At 40.2% G+C, this 17,053-nt stretch overlaps 2 protein-coding genes across 6 annotated transcripts; one reads left to right on the forward strand and one right to left on the reverse strand.

Moving 5' to 3' along the window:
• Window positions 1-2,926: 2,926 nt before the first annotated feature.
• LOC4337164 (uncharacterized aarF domain-containing protein kinase At1g71810, chloroplastic) lies at window positions 2,927-16,145 on the forward strand. Of its 4 annotated transcripts, none has more exons than XM_066309487.1 (22): window positions 2,927-3,439; window positions 3,559-3,603; window positions 3,698-3,736; window positions 3,988-4,158; window positions 4,648-4,800; window positions 4,968-5,003; window positions 5,811-5,854; window positions 6,196-6,286; window positions 6,373-6,414; window positions 6,510-6,618; window positions 6,767-6,881; window positions 6,960-7,009; window positions 7,183-7,261; window positions 7,369-7,419; window positions 7,572-7,713; window positions 7,921-7,965; window positions 8,240-8,347; window positions 8,449-8,490; window positions 8,994-9,176; window positions 9,538-9,657; window positions 9,787-9,906; window positions 15,943-16,145. In XM_066309487.1, the coding sequence occupies exons 1-21, from the start codon at window positions 3,047-3,049 to the stop codon at window positions 9,889-9,891; spliced, it is 2,163 nt and encodes a 720-aa protein (XP_066165584.1). In that variant the 5' UTR covers window positions 2,927-3,046; the 3' UTR covers window positions 9,892-9,906; window positions 15,943-16,145. The 4 variants fall into 4 exon arrangements, with proteins under 4 accessions (XP_066165584.1, XP_066165585.1, XP_066165586.1 ...); XM_066309488.1 differs by lacking the exon at window positions 15,943-16,145 and adding an exon at window positions 10,681-10,885; XM_066309489.1 differs by lacking the exon at window positions 15,943-16,145 and adding an exon at window positions 10,464-10,770.
• LOC4337165 (shikimate kinase 3, chloroplastic-like) lies at window positions 10,640-14,238 on the reverse strand. 2 transcript variants are annotated; one of them, NM_001402441.1, is made up of 10 exons: window positions 13,838-14,238; window positions 12,406-12,452; window positions 12,240-12,294; window positions 12,084-12,156; window positions 11,898-11,985; window positions 11,629-11,711; window positions 11,423-11,552; window positions 11,260-11,338; window positions 11,037-11,101; window positions 10,640-10,963 (listed from the first exon to the last, which is right to left on the reverse strand). In NM_001402441.1, exons 1-10 carry the CDS (start codon window positions 14,025-14,027, stop codon window positions 10,910-10,912), a joined length of 864 nt encoding a protein of 287 aa, NP_001389370.1. In that variant the 5' UTR covers window positions 14,028-14,238; the 3' UTR covers window positions 10,640-10,909. The 2 variants fall into 2 exon arrangements, 1 of the variants encoding a protein (NP_001389370.1); NR_175263.1 differs by lacking the exon at window positions 11,629-11,711.
• Window positions 16,146-17,053: the final 908 nt, after the last annotated feature.

The following is a 17,053-nucleotide window of genomic DNA, read 5'->3' on the forward strand; positions in this document are numbered from 1 at the left end:
CAGGGACATCACCTACGCCCTAGGCTTAATTCCTAATGGAGGTGGGCCATCTCTTCCTGTCATCGGCTATGATGCCCCCAAGACTTCAGCTCTTCTTCAAGGGCTCATCAGAGAACCAGCCGATGCCGGCAAGAAAAGGAAAACCAGATCATCGGATGTAGATACTTCAGCCCCGGCTCTAAAGAAGAAGATCAAAAAGAAAGCTAAACTAGCTGATGATCTGCCTGCCCTAGATCCATCCATTGAACAAGCTCTGGATGAAGAAGAAATCAGAGAAGATGTTGATCAAGCCGCAACTGAAGTAAGCGATACTGAAAGAACACCATCGGCTTCACCTAAGCAGACCCCTCCAACTCCTTCTGCTCCAACTCCTTTTACAAGAGTAAGCAACCTTCTCTAACCACTTTTGTAATCATCTCACTTTATGGCCGATTGCTCACACACCTGGTAATTGCAGAAAAGGAAGACTGCTGTGAAGAAGAAATCGGCTCCAATGGCATCTAAACCAGCTCCACCGGTACAATAGCCTTAATTCTTTCATTAGTTAATCTCAGCCGATTTTATATAACACTTGTCTATTTTCAGCCTCCTTCCCCTCCTCCTCCTATTCAACAATCATCAAGCGATCGGACCCCATCGGCTGTAGGGAGTCATCACATAGAAGAAGAAGTTCAACCAACTGCTCCGGCTATCCCAGTAAATTTCTTATAACCAACATATGCAGATCGGCTATGCCTATTTGATCTCTAACTCTCTTTAAATCATCACTGCAGGTCTTAGCCGATCTTTTCTCTTTTGATATCAGAGATTATCTTGATGAAGAGACAGAGGTTGACACTACTAGCAAAGCTCTAGCTCCTTTCTCTGATGACGTAAAGAAAACTCTTGAAGACATCTCTCATTGGCTAGAGACATCATCACTAGACAGCCTAGTAGTCGACTGCGGATCAATTAGGACTCGTCTTCATGAGGTCCAAACTCAAATCCCAGATAAGTTAGCCGATATCCTTACTCCAGCTGTTTATCTTGAACAACATCAATTTAAACTGGAAAAGGCCAAGCTGAGATTAGCCGAACATCGAGAGCACAAAGACATTGAAGCAACAATCTAGGCTAATCGGCAACTTGTTCATGAAGAAAAAGCCAAACTCGATCAATTATCTGAAGGCCCGATCAAATCCAATATTGACCGGCTTGAAGCTCGCAAGATTGAACTCTTAGCACAACTTCAAGAATGCAATGCCGAACTGGATTTAGAGCACAAGAAGTTAGCCGATCTCCCACAATCTATCGAAGAACAAAAAGCAAAGTTAAAATCGGCTATCAAGAATGTTGCTGATATGACCAAATCTCTGAAGGTCATTCCTGGAACCGATGCTCAAGATGCCCAAGCTATAGAAGAAGTAGAACAAATTAGGCAGAGAGCCATATCGGCTATCCAGCAATACTTATCTCAATAATTTTGTAATCGGCTAAAACATTCCGATTAATATGACATATAAGTTGTGCTCAAAAATTTTGCCAAAAATTTTGTACTGTATTGTGATATATATATATATATATATATATATATATATATATATATATATATATATATATATATATATATATGCCCCCCTAGTTTTACAATGTCAAGAGCATTGATAAAAATATGAAACAACTAAGGGTGATATAACAATATCGGCCAATGTACATCGGCAAACCTCAACCGATTACAACAAAACAACTAAGGGCGATATAACAATATCGGCCATCTCAAGGCGATGCAAACGCACCGGCTATTATGTATCGGCAATACTAGCCGATCATGCGTTAACCCAAATACTTGTTGTATTTGTCAACAAATACAACAGCGAGGTGCCCATGGTGTCTTCGTCAATCCTAAGATATGACATCCTAGTCTTCCGTATATGCTTATAGGGGTAGAGTGTTCGTGTGTGCGTTCATTAGGATGAGTATGCGTTCATTGTGAGTGTCTGCATTTGTATTGTGTTTCTCAAAGAAAAAAAACAGTACTAACAATTTTATAAGACATTTAAAAAGAATGGGAATACATCACAATACACTCCCTTAAAAGTGGATATGTAATTGTTGCCCAAGTTAACATCTACGGCCCATACAACCACCCTCCCCAAAACCCCAGCCCAAGACCAAGCCCAACCCAACCCTTTCCATTCATTCCTTCCTATCTGTTTTAGTGTTATGGATTATTAGGGTTTGAGATTGAATCAAGCACCGTGGCGGTGGCCGAGCCTGAGCAGTAGGAGGAGTAGGAAGGCTTTCATCTTCCCTTGCTCGTGAAGGAGGAGGAGAAGGAGGCGGAGTGGCGGGTGGAGAGCCTGAAGCCCCAGTGGGCGAGACAAACATCGCCCGTGGACTCGCTAGAGGTGAAGGAGACATCGGTTCTTTATCTCGAGCGTGGTGAGCTCTCGCAGTGATATCTGTCACAACTTACCAAAAAAACAACTTTCAAAATGAATACATTAAGCTTATGTGGAGAAGAGAGAATTTGTAAAATGAAGAGTATTAGCTCTCACGCAAGAGTTAGTTATTCACAACTTTCAAAGATAAATACTTAAGTGGATAGATAAGAAGAGAAGAAAAATAGAGATAACTTTATTATAGTCATGCTAACTATAAGATAAGCTATAAAAAGCTCATAGTTGGCTCAAATGTGGTTTGGATTCTGTGCGCCGATAGCTCCTGTCAACGTGTCACGCGCTGCGCCTCCGGTGCTCTTGCGATGCGTTCGCTACAAGATCTGAGTCAACGTGTCACGCGCTGCGCCTCCGGTGATCTCTTGCGATGCATTCGCTATAAGATCTGAGCCGCACGTTGGGGAGTAGATATTTTGCGTTTTGAACCCCCTGGAAAATGGTGCGCCACAATAAATCACGCCATTAGAAACCACCACCACTCTCTTTTTGGCGCCTAATCGGCTAATCCCCTCCAGCTTCCACTTCTCCCCGGTTCATCCGCTCTCAAACTCTTCAATCCTCGATTCCCCATTCGAAATTTCGAGTCCCTGAGATCCCCACGTTTCCAGATGCTTCTGCTCCATCCGCGTCCGCTCCCCGCTCCAGCTCCGGCGAGGCGATTCGAGCCCGCCGTCCGGGTCCCACCGCCTCGCCGTCGTCGTCGTCGTCGGCGGCCTCCTCTTCCTCCGCTCGCCTCCGCCTCCGCCTCCGCCGCGATCTACAGCGTTGGTAGCTCCGACGAGGACGCGTTCACCAGGTGCTCCGGGTACCTCTTCGAGGAGGGCGCGGCGACCGAGGGGGAGCTCCCCACGGCTTACGATCTCGCCGGCATCGGCGCCGTCTACCGCCGCAGGCCGCTCCTCGTGGTCCGGCGGGCACTGCAGATTGGCACCTCCTTCGGCCGATGGTTTACGCTGCGATACCTCGACCGCGTCAACGAGCGCTCCGACGACATGTTCGAGGTCCGCCATGCTTTACGTTTGCTTTTGATCTCGTGCACGCTTGCTGTTTGATTAAATTCCTACATTTTTGGGGGGTTGTTCGTGAGCTGATTTTGCATTGGTCGGTGCTGATGCTGCAGATCAGGGCTGCTCAACTCAGGCGAATACTATTGGAACTTGGCCCGGTATGCTTCCGTTTGCCTGTACTGTGTACATATGGGCTCGTTCGTGTACCGTTATGATGATTGATGGGTATGTCATTCTGCTCTTTGATGGCAGACATTTGTGAAGATTGCACAGGCAGTTTCATCGCGACCGGTGAGCCTCAGCAGCCAAGTAGTCGTTGCATTTTCATCACTTCTATTTTAGAGCTTTAGCTTATGATTTTGATGAATTGTTATCTGGCAAATGGTTAGTCATGCACCATTTAACAGTCACATTTATTGGAGCATGAATGTGCTATTCTGCTTGCATAATATATCAGTTGCTAGTTTAGACAACTCAGTGGCTATTCTCTTGCTACTAAATGATTGGTGGGCCATGGACACCTCCTGTCTCATTTGTTGCAGGATGTGATTCCACCTGCGTACCTTGACGAACTTTCACTACTTCAAGACCGTATAGCACCATTTTCAACTGAGGTTGCTTTTAACATTATAGAAACAGAGCTTGGGTTGCCACTGGACATGATTTTCTCAGAGATATCACCAGAGCCTGTTGCTGCTGCATCTCTTGGGCAGGTATGTTTGTTTTATTTTTTTTGTAATGTCTTGAAGATTCGATCTACCTCTTCAGCAACTTTGTGATTACCTGTTTGCACTTTGAACTGTATAAACAGACCAAACTTGTGTGCTTGTCTCCTGTCAGCTGCACTTAGTTAAATTCAACTGTACGATTCATGTCAACTTGTTGATGTTTGAACTGTGCGCATTAAAACCGATGCACGGCACAATGTTTATTTACTTTTATAAAGTAATATTCAAAACTAATTTCATTTATTTGAAAGCTAGCACCTGGAAGCATCTAAACTTAAACTAAACAAATTCTGGCTGTAACATGCTCTGAGTTGTTCGATAGGATGGGGATCCCAAAACTGCATACTGTTTCAGCCCTGCTAATCAACCATGTTATGTTGAACAATTGGTGAAATGACAGTGATACTCTGTATAGTGCATTGTCAGATATTTTCATCTCTGGACGATATAACATTTCATATTCTACTATTGTAGGTTTATCAGGCCAGGCTTCGTTCCAACAGGAAGGTTGTTGCTGTCAAAGTACAAAGACCTGGAGTTCAAGCAGCAATTTCCTTGGATATCTACATCTTGAGATTCCTTGCTGGTGTCGCTAGGAAGGCTGGCAAGCTGAACACAGATCTTCAGGTAATGCTAAAGTCCTATAGATTCCCAATGAAATCAAATAAAGTGGTCATTGCGCAACAGGAAGGGAAGTTACCATTTAATAAGAAATCTCAACTATCTTATTCATAGAGATTCTATTTATATATACTTAATTTATAACTGTTTGTATCTGATTACTTCATATGCAGGCTGTACTAGATGAATGGGCATCAAGTTTATTTAGGGTAACTTTCTACACATGCTCACCCTTTAAATATTTCACATCTTTTCATGTCATCTGAAGTAATCAATGTGGCTATAGGTATGAAAATTAAACATTAACTAGCACAATCCGAAAGGAATGGTGTTATTAGGCTGTCATAACAATAAGCTGAAAAAAAAATGGAGGTTAGCATCCAAATGACTGTGGATCAGTGGAAGTCAAGTGTACTATTCAATTAAAGTTAGAAGATTTTTTGAGCTAACATTCTATTCTAGTAGTAACTCTAAGCCTAGTTCACTAGGATTTTGTTTTTTTTTTTGCCGGGTCGGCGGAAGAATGCCGGCCAAATTTCATTAAGATTGGGAGTAAAATACATGTATCCCGACATTAAACTGTCGAGTCAAGGTAAAAGCCTTGAAACAAAGTGAGAAAAAGCAAAGGGGAAAACTATTTACAGAAGCAGCAACTAAAAGGTCTACTCCTCACTAAACTGAAAAATACCGGCAGCTCTCCAGACCATCACATCTTCTTTAATGTCTTCACTAGGATTTTGTAATTCGAAGCCTGCATATATACAAATGGAACGACACATTTACATGCCAAAGAAGAACTTGTTGGAAATTCAGGATCATCGTATGAATATGAATAGTAAAGTTAAATAATTATTGATGAATTGTTTTTAAGGAAACAAGCATTACCTTTCTTGCAAGTCTGTCCTATGACTTGCAATATTCTATGTACACTTAGCTAGTTAGCTACCTGATTTTAAAAATAAGGTTCATATTCTTAGAGCTACACATTGAATACAGGTAAATCACATTTAATGCAGGAGATGGATTACAGAGCAGAAGCAAGAAGTGGGCTTAAATTCAGGTTACATTCTTCATTTATTAGCAAAAGTCAATTGAATTGCTTTGTCTAATATGAACACTGTTACTATCCATTATCTTGAAACAATTCAAGTTACAATTTGTAGAAACTTCAACTAGTCTGTAGTTCAATAGACATAAACTTTTTATTACTTTAACAAGCCCTTGCAATTTCTGAAAAGTATATTGTTCTAACATGGGGCCAGTTCACAGAAACATTAAATCCGTTGCTCCGCCTTGACTATGCATGAGTGCTATCACTAAACCAATATGCATTGTTCATTTTGGCTGAATCGAGGATAAATATAACACGGATACCCCTTTTGCACTTCCTTTCTGCAACAGGGAATTATATGGGAAATTTAGAGATGTACTAGTTCCAGAAATGTATCTGGAACAAACAAGAAGACGAGTCCTTATCATGGAATGGGTTGAGGTGAAATCTGCACTCTCATTCACTCGTTAGCAACTTGAACAGCGCATAGGCAACCCTAGTTACTGGCTTATACTGTGGTCTTTTAGGGGGAAAAACTGTCAGAAGTCAGAGACCAATATTTGGTTGAGGTAAGACCAGTGCATATATAAGTGATTGAAATCTTGTACCTCACTATTAGTAACACCGTTGACCAGATAGATCTGCTGACATTGTTACCTCACAGGTCGGAGTATACTGCTCACTTTCTCAGCTTTTGGAATATGGATTTTACCATGCAGATCCACATCCTGGAAATCTTTTGCGTACAGTTGATGGGAAGCTAGCGTATTTAGGTAATAATTGTGTTATTCTGTTTCTGCCTTTAATGTTTCTGATTTTTTAGTCTTGGTAATGAGTTAGTTCCTAAATTTACTCATTTGCTACCCTTTACATGAATCTTGTTCCATTTTAACTATCTGAAACATTTTGTTCTCTATGTAGATTTCGGAATGATGGGAGAATTCCGACAAGAACTTCGTGATGGATTTATTGAAGCCTGTCTTCACCTTGTTAACCGTGATTTTGATGGTTTAGCAAAAGATTTTGTTACTCTCGGGTAAGAATAAGCACTAACATCCAGTTGGCGCTGGGTATCTGTGTATCCCCATATCTGACCTATCTTTAATTTCTGCAGTTTACTTCCTCCAACTGCTCAGAAAGATGAAGTGACAAAAGCATTGACAGGTACTCCAGATCTAGATGGATGCTAGCATGCTAAGAAAAGAAATTACTGAACCTTAAAGTCGCTTTACCCTGCTACTGCTATCCTTGTTACGTTAATTTTGGATCATTAATGATGATATAATAACATATGTCCATTTGGCACAACTCACAATTCCCTGTTTTTAATATCTCAGGTGTATTTCAAAATGCTGTTGACAGAGGGGTGCAAAATATAAGCTTTGGAGATCTGTCAGGGAATCTTGGTCGAACTATGTACTAATCTAGTTTATGAAACCCTATTTTACAAAAATAAATGGGGTTTATATCAAACTGTTGATTCTCTATAAGACTGCTCTTAACTAGAGTTAATCTTGTTTCAGGTATAAATTCAAGTTCCAGATACCTTCTTACTTCTCTCTTGTAATTCGAAGGTAATAAGTTTTCCCTAGCGTAGGTATCACTCTCTACCAGTAACTATATTTATTAACGGACAACAAACATGCAAATTACTACTCTAGAGGTCTAAAGATGATGCTGCCTTGCTGTTTTTTACATTTGAAAGGTTTTTGATGTTATTTTTCAGCCTTGCTGTCTTGGAAGGCATTGCAATCAGCTTCAATCCCAACTACAAAGTCTTGGGCAGTTCATACCCATGGATTGCAAGAAAAGTTCTCACAGACAGCTCACCAAAGCTCCGATCAACTTTGCAGACGCTTCTTTATAAGGTCAATTAACCTTTTAATTTTCAGGCAATTATAAATTATGATGAAACAAGTGACCATGCTAGCAAGTTTGCAAAACCAAAGAAGATAATAGGAATACAGGATTGTTTAAATTTTACTTTGGGTTTCAGGTCTAAGATTCTCTACTGCAAGTGGAACTTCTGTCAGTCATGACTAACCTTTTTATCTTCCCTCCAACTAAATGTATAGGATGGCACTTTCCAGATTGACCGTTTGGAGTCTTTGCTAACTGAGGTTGGTTAATTTCCCACATGTTTAAGTGTGTTCTGTTGATCTTAATTGTATGATATAATTGCTTTTTTATTTCTATGGTATGACATGGATAATTAGAATATTCTATGACCTATTTTGACTTGACTGGTTCTAGAGCTGATTGACGGTATTTTGATTAAAATCTAGAAACCAGGTAGAAGCTGACTGGTTTTCAGCAAATGCATCCTTTCCAGTTTTATGAACCCTGTTCCAACCATTTTCTCAGAAAATGTCTCCTTTTGTTTTCTTGTTACAGTCGCTTCGAGCAAGAACAGAGCAGTCCCTGACCAGGGATCAACAAGAGGAAACTGATAGTTCCAAATTTGCAATTAAACAAGTCTTGTCATTTACTCTTACTGAACAGGTAAAGTGAACTACGATTCTTTAATATTGAACTCCCTCTAGGTAATAAGCCAAGATTGATATCGATGGTCGAGCATTTGAAACTTTTTGTTCTCTTTCCAGGGTGCCTTCGTGAAGGATTTACTTCTTCAGGAGATTGCTAAGGTCAGTTAACTCGTTAGAGGTGCAGTTTTCATGTTTGTTGGCTTGAATCTTGATTATCAACCAACATTCTGACTGTTCTGAATAGTTATTCACATGGAAAAGAGCACTTGAACTTAGTGATGGGGGGGGGGGGGGGGGAACCAGTTCATTTATGAGTTTTCGGTTCATCATAAATCAGATATAACTGATTTTTGCACGTTCTATGCCATGGGTACTAGTGAGGCAGCTAGCAGGTAATATGAATTAGAAATTGTGTTCAGGGAAGTTCTAATTGATATAGACTTTGCAAATAAAGCAGGAAATTCATTTTGTTTCAAAGAATTGAGAACTTTGGAATAAAATACTCCCTGTGATTCATCTACCTTTGGTTCCTAATTAATCCTGATTTAGTTTACAAGATAAGGAATTCTCTTTGGCATCATGAATCTTTCCTTGAATTGATATATATGGCACCTTTTTTATAGGTTACATAAGCTATGCTTTCTCAAGCGTTGTATTTTCAGGGATTAGATGCACTTGGAGCTGCTACATTGAGTTCTGCAACATCTGCTGCAGCCTCCAGATTGCCGTTTGCTGTTCCATCCCCATCACCCTCACTAGACAATGAGGATGCCACTAACTTGAGAAATTTACATCGCCTTCTCCTACTTTTGTCCAAGGTCCCTCAGAAGGAGGATTCATCTCCAGTAAGTAAAATTTTCAATAAAAGATCACTTCTCAATTTTTCACATTTCTTAATTATAGTAGGTGTGGGTGAAATGCATAAAATGCCCTGACCCCCTGGCTATAAACGATTGTAAGAAAGCATTTGGCATATACAGAACTGAATTCTGGATTAAATTGAGAAAACGACTATGTAGCATTATCTTTACAAAATGATGTTTAACTGGCAAATCACAATACCGGCAAACCTCCCAAATAAATGACCCGGATTTGCAAAACTACCCTATTAGAACTCAAATTGGAAAATGTACTAGGAGTAGTGGAGTACTATTTGAGTCTTTATACTGTACTACGATTCCTCATTCTATGCAATCCTTTTTGCAGATTCCAGGATACAATAGCACTGAGGAGAACGAAGGTGATAGTACAGATGAGATTTCTCTTGTGTTATATGAAATGAGATCTCTACCAGAGTTGTTGCCAGTACTTTCTGTCATTCCTGAGGTAAGAATGGAAATACAAGTAGGATATGGAAATACAAGTAGGATGGAAATGTATATCAGGATCGACGTTGAATATGATCTGTAGCTTTTGAGCTCTCACACTAATGCAGTAATGCTCACCTTAACGCAGCTTCCACCAGAGTCCCAACAGCAGTTTCTCCTCCTGCCAGCAGATTTAACTAATCGTCTTCTGTCTCGCGCTGTTGCAAGAACCATCAGAAGAATATTCATATGAAGATAGAGCATAAAGGTACACATTTCCAATCTCTGCTACATGAAATATTTTTATTTAATTTTTTTTGAGAAAGCGCTAAATGTTCATAGAAATTTTCCCCCAAATAGTACCACTGCCTTCTAAGCTAGAAATCCAGGATCCGTCTTATTATTCACCATGACTAATTTTGAGTTGTAGTTAGTTCAAAAAAAAATGAATTGTAATTCTTCATGTGACAATACAGTTCTTTTCGGGAATCATGTATTACATATATTTTTAAAAAGGAATGTGGTCTTATAAAGCCTTTTCTCTATGCTTCATTACAACATGGCTGTGTCGGCATTAATTACTCTCCATAAGCACTGTTCGTGCGTGTGGACAACAACCACGGACGTTGCTATAGCACCATGTTATTTTCCTTATTTTAGAAATAATATTAAATTGAATTGTTTGTTTCTTTTATTTTAAAATTTTGTTCCTTAAAGGTTAAGTTATCGCATCTATATTAGGATGGGACCAATCTCTGCAAAGCAAGCAAAGATGAATAAATAAATCCGTTGTCCCTAAATTCTAAACAAGTATCTAAACTCCAGCTCTGGTGTTTTCCATGGTCGGCCATTTTAGATCAATTCCTCCCTCAATCAGTGCCCTCCTTCACCTAGCATCTCTGTACTTCAGTCGGCACTGTCCAACCTCTCTCCCGCGGCTGTTTACCCTGATGATGACCAAGGATCATCACAATGACACTACTGCAATTTGACTTAGAGGATGGATTTGTGTAAATATTTCTTTTGTTTCTGAATCTGTCAGGAAGGAAGAGATCAGGGAATCGGCACAAAACACAACACAAACTTTTCTTTCAATTGAAAGCTATTACTTATCCATTTACACAAGTTCAAACTCAAATCACCCTCCTTCATACTGGGTGACTAACAAGTTCATGCTATACTAAGAAACACGCCTTAGGTATATGCGATAAATACAACAGAACAAACAAGAGATTTTGTTTGTTGATGTGCTTTTAACCACCCAAAAGTGGTTAGTTTCTGATCATTGCCTTCTCAGTAAGAAAGCTCTCCATCTTTAGCAATGCCTGGAGGAGTGGAAATTGAATTTTTTTAGTCAGGAATAATTCGATACATCAGATTAGACCAAGGAAAGAATACCTCAATAGCAATGGCACTTGGTGTAAGTGTCGTCACATTACTATGTCCTTGTTTCACTGCAATATCTGCAATATGGTATTAGATAGTTAAATACTGTGAAACAATGGATTAACAACTGAATATCGGATGAAAGCACCACAGCTGCTGGGTCCATTATTAGTAGTAAAAGCTAAAATACACCAGAATGAAAATTCAGGTAACACATAGCAGTGCTGAAACCTACGTTCGAGTGAAACCCTGGCATCAGCATTAGCATATGAGTCCATTCTTTGTTCAAAAAGTGCAGTCAGTTTTGCATAAGCCTGTATGAAAAAAAACAATAGTTATTAGCACTGTCCACATGCCGAAGATCCAAATTACATAGCATAATAAACAAGAGTGGCTACCTTTGCATAAGGATCACCAGATTCTTGATGCAAGAGGGGCCGAGAAGCAGTTCCTACTGCAGCAATTCGTCTTGCAAGTGCATCCAATGGAACATCTAACCAGATTGTTGACCCTTTCTTCATGTAACTCCTGCAAATTTCACACAGCAAACTTAGTAAGCATTGCTTTTGAAGAGCAATTCAGGGTAGTTTATCACTTCCAGTACCAATTGATTGGTCGGATCACCGCACCACCTCCGGTTGCAACAACTAATCGATGCATTGACGACAAATCCCTTAGTACCTCACTCTTGAGAAGTCCAATGAAACAAGAGGATATCAGAAAACTTTCTTATCAGGAGCTTGAATAGCATCGTTATATACCCGCCACTACTAGACCAAGATGGGAAGAGAATGGCTTGGATTCTGATTCATTTTTCATACCAAGAAAAGAAATGGAAATAAGTCTCATGTCTCTAGAGAAACAAGCGTATACCTCATTATCTCTGAAGAATGCTTCACTATGGAGCTGAAAGATTTCAGCAACAGATGATATGCCAACTGCCTTCTCAACCAACTTATCGCTATAATGAGGAAACATCAGTAACATTTCTGAATAATGGACAGAAGTTGCTTCAAATTCTAGGTTGGCATCATCAGATACAATCATACGAATGCAAACCTGTCAAAGAAAGAATAGCCTAATACTTCAGCTAATATCTTCCCAACTGTAGTTTTGCCAGAACCCATCATTCCTGTTTATTTGGACAGTACGAATATTAGAATTAGACGAGAGTTCCAATATGATGAAACGCACTTAAGCAAGGCAAGAACTAACCAACTAAGTAAATACACCGGTCATTCAAATAAGGGACCACGTCCTCTGCTTTTTGCTGCAGCGAACAGGGACATCAGTTATATACTTGTACCAACGGAAGTTTGCAGCTTGTCAAATGGACATGCTTCCATGTAAATGAAATCACAATTACGCATAATTTCCTAACCTTTAGAACAAGAGCTTCATCAGCAGAGTAATAGGTTTTGTCAATACCTGCAAGCCATACAATGCATGTCATACCTTGATCATTGATAACATCTCGTTAGAATAGGTAGACAGGTAATTCCTAGTGCAATTGTGCACACAATTAATCTTTTCTTCTCTGGAGTCTGTAAATCGCTAAATTCTTCTTGCTTGCAGATTGGTAGTAGTTATATCTAGGTACTGTTCAGAAATATATACCAGTGTAGAGTATTTAAGTTTGTTAGTTAGCAGTGGTGGAGCTAGCACCACCGTTGAGCTCGGGTTACTAATAACGTTCCGGTGATCGACTGGTTTTTAACATTATAGGCATCGATGAGACGATGACTGTCAGTACTCAGTAGTGGAGATGGTAGCTCGGAGCCCGGACAACCGCCCGATCTGCTCTTTAGCTGTCTCCCTTGCTAGTGAATTACCACTAATAGGTCCTCTAAAAAGACACAAAATAGGGATTGTGTTGCGAAATGCCACTATAACATATTAACACATAAAAGAAGGCATACTCTCCAACCAACTCTCTATCTTGCTCATATCCTATCCCATTCTCTATCCGTCCCTTATCACTCCCTAAATGTGGGAGCATCTTATCCCTTTTTGACGTTGCATGACATCATTGATTTGGGTTATAGTATAAGATATTGATAAAATATAGATGGACGAGATATAAGGAGTCAAATATAGGGAGCTCACTGTAGCATGCAAAAAAAAAATAGAGAGACAATTTGGATGAGGAGGATTTCCTTGGATAGGGAGGCAAAAATAGGGTGATGCTCATTCTGAATTTCTGCTATACCAAATAGCGGTACACCAAGAACAACGCTCTCTTTTGAGTTCCAAAAGAAGAGAACACCCTAACATTGAATTGGATCAACCATTGACATTTCAATGAAGCCCATGATACATTCCTTAACCTCTGAGACATAAGTTGGTATACATTAAACATCTACCCACTCCATGATTAGGTTTATGTCCATTTCAATGTCTACTTGCAGCTGATGCCTGATGTGGAACGAATAAGTCCCAACACCCTCCACTAATACTGATTCCACAACTAGGCCAAGAAACTTCAGTGGTAACCCTGCAACTTCGCCATTTTCCATTTAGACCCTTATGTTCTTTGGATTCACATAGTCGTCCTATCTTCCTTCTTTGATCCTATCCTTCAGTCCCTTCCTCAGTTGCCGCGTGTACACCTGAATACTGAAGCGTGTCGTGCTCACAATTGTTTCAACCAGTTAAGACCAAAACTACTTTTTTCTGAAATCATCGCTACGACCAAAAATTTTACGACGGTTTCAGATGAAAATTCAAAGAGTCCTGGTCGTTGACACAGACAAATCACACATCCATATCCAGAGCAAAGCTCTAATTAAAGAGGCACTAATAGAACTGCTTACCTGCCGGTTTCCTGGAACACGAAACCTTCAGTTTGGCACCGCAGCTCCGGCGATCAGAGCCCAAAACCAACGGCTGAGCGAACTTCTCCACCGCGAACCTCACCGGAACCCTCGCCGTGGAAGAGCGGCGTGGGTTTCCGAGTCCGGCCCAGGCGCCGGGCTTCGCCCGGAGACCCACACCGGCGTCCATCTCCTCTCCAAATCGATCAGACCCGACAACGACAGGGTCTTAATTATTCCTGATTGTTGGAGACGGGATTGGATTTGCCGGCCATCGCCGGATCAATGGAGAACTCGGCGGCGGCGGCGCCGCCGCGGAGGAAGAGGAGGAGGATTCTGTGTGCAGGGACGAGCGGAGGGAGAGGGACGGAAGTGGAGATTGGTCCCGTGCGAGGCTTTATATACTACTTGTAGTTGTACGAGGCTGTTTTGTTTCAATGAAGCGGGTTTCTTGTCTTGAGGTCCAACACGTTGTCAATATTTTAGGAGATGGCATAATGCTTACTCCAATAAAAATTGGACTCACATGAGAATGCACGTTCATTTGAAGAAAAAGCTAGGCTGATATCCAAACAAATCTCATACCTACATTAGGGTGAGACCAAAATTAAGTTTGCATCATGTTAAACCTTCAATCTTTGATGTTTCTTTAGCTCTACAGTTATCATGCGGTATTTGTGTAGTTTGTCATTCCTTTTCTTATCCGGACCTTTTGAGTCATTACCAATTTGTCTTTCTTTTTTACAACAGAGAAGCATGGCTTCTCCCTCTTCCATTAATGGAAAAGAAAGGTTAGCAATTTGTCTTGTGCTCTAACCTTTAAGGTTTGTGTTCTTCATAATAGATTGAGAACCCTTTCTCCTTAGCACGTAAAACGAAACAACATATTAGCGCATAAGTATTAGCAATATATTAATATAATTTTGAAGCAACTTTCTTTTAATTTTATTTCATAAAAGACGCATCATTTTAGTCGTTTGGAAACGTGCACGTGAAAAACAATAGACTAGAAGTTAAAAAAATTGGAAGAAAATAATACTAAGGCCCCGTTCGATCTCCAGGAGTGGAGATAGATTTTTATGGCACGAAAAACGAGAAATCTCATTAACACATGATTAATTAAATATTAACTATTATAAATTTGAAAAATTGATTTATTTGCTTTTTTAAAACAACTTGTATATAGAAACTTGTGTAAAAATAATTTACCTTTTAACTGTTTGAAAAACGTGCTGATGGAAAATAAGACCTAAGTTGTCTATAGAGCACAACCCTTTTAAACTAGACATCAAAACCAAAATTGTAACCTCTATTAGTCTTTTTTTTCCTTGTTGATGCAGTGCGAACTGTAAGATAGACTAATACACAGAGCTGCCACACGCCAGCTAGACATAGCTATACATGGAGTGGGTTTTTTTCCCGCTGGTTTTTCAGATACCGCTAGAGAGAACTAGGAAGACTTCCAAAGTTTCAGTTGGCACCAACTACAACGCTTCACCCAGGACGCCACTCAAGAGTCAAATCTACTCGCAATAGGATAGCACTAGACACTTTCTTAAGCCTCTCCACCAAACAAAAACAAGCATGGTTGCTGGTCGGTTCTGTCACATTCTGAAAACTACAGGGATCCAGCCGCAAAAAACACATACGGTATTCCAATTTTACCCTTCACCGAACACGAAGCGAGTGGTGGCTGCTTCAGTAGAAGTGAGGGGCGTTTTGGGCTTTTATGGGGCAAAATGGCTAAACTCGATGGGGTCCCTTGGGGTTGGTTGGGTGGGCCTTGGGCCGGGATATGAGGCAAATATCTCTCCCCCGGTTGATCCAACTACCACCGCTCCCCGCACGTCCGATGCCACGTCGGAGCGACGCGGCCGTGGGTTGGTGGCCGATGGCGACGCTGCGTGATCGAGAGAGGTGAGACGTCCAAGCTCTCACAAAAAAGTTCCCTTCCTTCATATAAGCTTCAAGTGACTCACGACAACTTGGTACTTGAGTTAAAGCTGAGTCTTTGCTTTGTTTGTAGGCTGTGTTTAGTTCAGCATAAAATTTAGATTTTGGTTAAAATTAGAGATAATGTGACTGAAAAGTTGTGTGTATGACAGGTTGATGTGATGAAAAATGATTGAAGTTTGGATCTTTAGATCTAAACACAGCCCTAGTTGATTCATGAACTTCTTTCTTCTTCTTTTCTTTTGCTGATTACACAGCACATGCATACGTATACGTACGCTCACTCTTTACGGATGTAATGTAAGAGATGGAAGCCTGACAATAATAAATCCGTGACCCTCTGGTTCTTCCTCTATTCTCTTGGACTTGCGTGTTTTACGCGTGTCAATTCTCTGCACGGTTTACAACTTCTGTTTCAGTCTTATCTTTCGCTCATTGGTTTATAAGCCATCGTCAAGATTTTAATTTTAATTTTTAATTTTAAAGCTGCTTTTTTATGTTTTTCTCAGCAAAGTTTATTTTTAACATTGATTTTTAATTCGCTGAAGACGAATATATAAAAGATTTACTCTAAGATTATTTTTTATTACTAATAACCTGTACAGCTTTATAAAATATAATCAGCATTACGCTAACTAATACTAGCACGTTTGGTGTCTCCTGAGTGTGAGAACTTCTTTTTCTTTCTTTTCTTTTTTTTTTTTTTGCTTTTTGTGTGTGTGCGTGTAGATTGAACTTGGGTTATTGAAAGACGATGAGATATACATAAGAAAATCGGTGTGATAAAGACTTAATCGTGGCAGCTCTACCCCGGTGTTTACCAACCCATCCCCCCAAATTTCAAGAAACAACAACCTTGTTTTGTGTTTTCTGCCTTTCTTGTTCAAGAACAACGGCGCATGGGGAATGAGGCTTGTTGATGACCGGAAGGTGCACGTCGTACACTAGGACAGTTTGGACCATTCGGTGACTGGTGTTGTTTGCTGTACTATAGGCATACCACAGTTTAAGCTTATCCATCTAGATCGGAGCAGCAGCTCAGGAATTTTAGCAAGCAGCCAAGCAGACCCATGATAAATTATATATGATGCATTATTAGGCATAGTTGCATCAAACCTGTTATAAATATCGTTACGTGGGGGCCGATTAGATCATGGCGCTCAAATATCATATGTTTTCATATCGGCCCCCATGGAGAGAAAGGTACGATATCCTGCCATTGACATAACAGAATCTTGTGTTCATATCATATGTTTTCATATC

This window comes from Oryza sativa, chromosome 4 (assembly GCF_034140825.1).
Source record: "Oryza sativa Japonica Group chromosome 4, ASM3414082v1".
NCBI lineage: Eukaryota > Viridiplantae > Streptophyta > Magnoliopsida > Poales > Poaceae > Oryza > Oryza sativa.

What these genes read in the sequence shown, in the direction of transcription:
- LOC4337164 (XM_066309487.1), top strand. Translation starts at nt 3,047, where the DNA reads ATGCTTCTGCTCCATCCGCGTCCGCTCCCCGCTCCAGCTCCGGCGAGG. An exon ending in GGGCATCAAGTTTATTTAGG is followed by an intron (nt 5,004 to 5,810) that starts GTAACTTTCTAC and finishes CATTTAATGCAG; the next exon opens with GAGATGGATTACAGAGCAGA. An exon ending in AGAAGTGGGCTTAAATTCAG is followed by an intron (nt 5,855 to 6,195) that starts GTTACATTCTTC and finishes TTTCTGCAACAG; the next exon opens with GGAATTATATGGGAAATTTA.
- LOC4337165 (NM_001402441.1), bottom strand. Translation starts at nt 14,027, where the DNA reads ATGGACGCCGGTGTGGGTCTCCGGGCGAAGCCCGGCGCCTGGGCCGGA. An exon ending in CATTCTTCAGAGATAATGAG is followed by an intron (nt 11,712 to 11,897) that starts GTATACGCTTGT and finishes GGACTTCTCAAG; the next exon opens with AGTGAGGTACTAAGGGATTT. An exon ending in GTGATCCGACCAATCAATTG is followed by an intron (nt 11,553 to 11,628) that starts GTACTGGAAGTG and finishes TGAAATTTGCAG; the next exon opens with GAGTTACATGAAGAAAGGGT.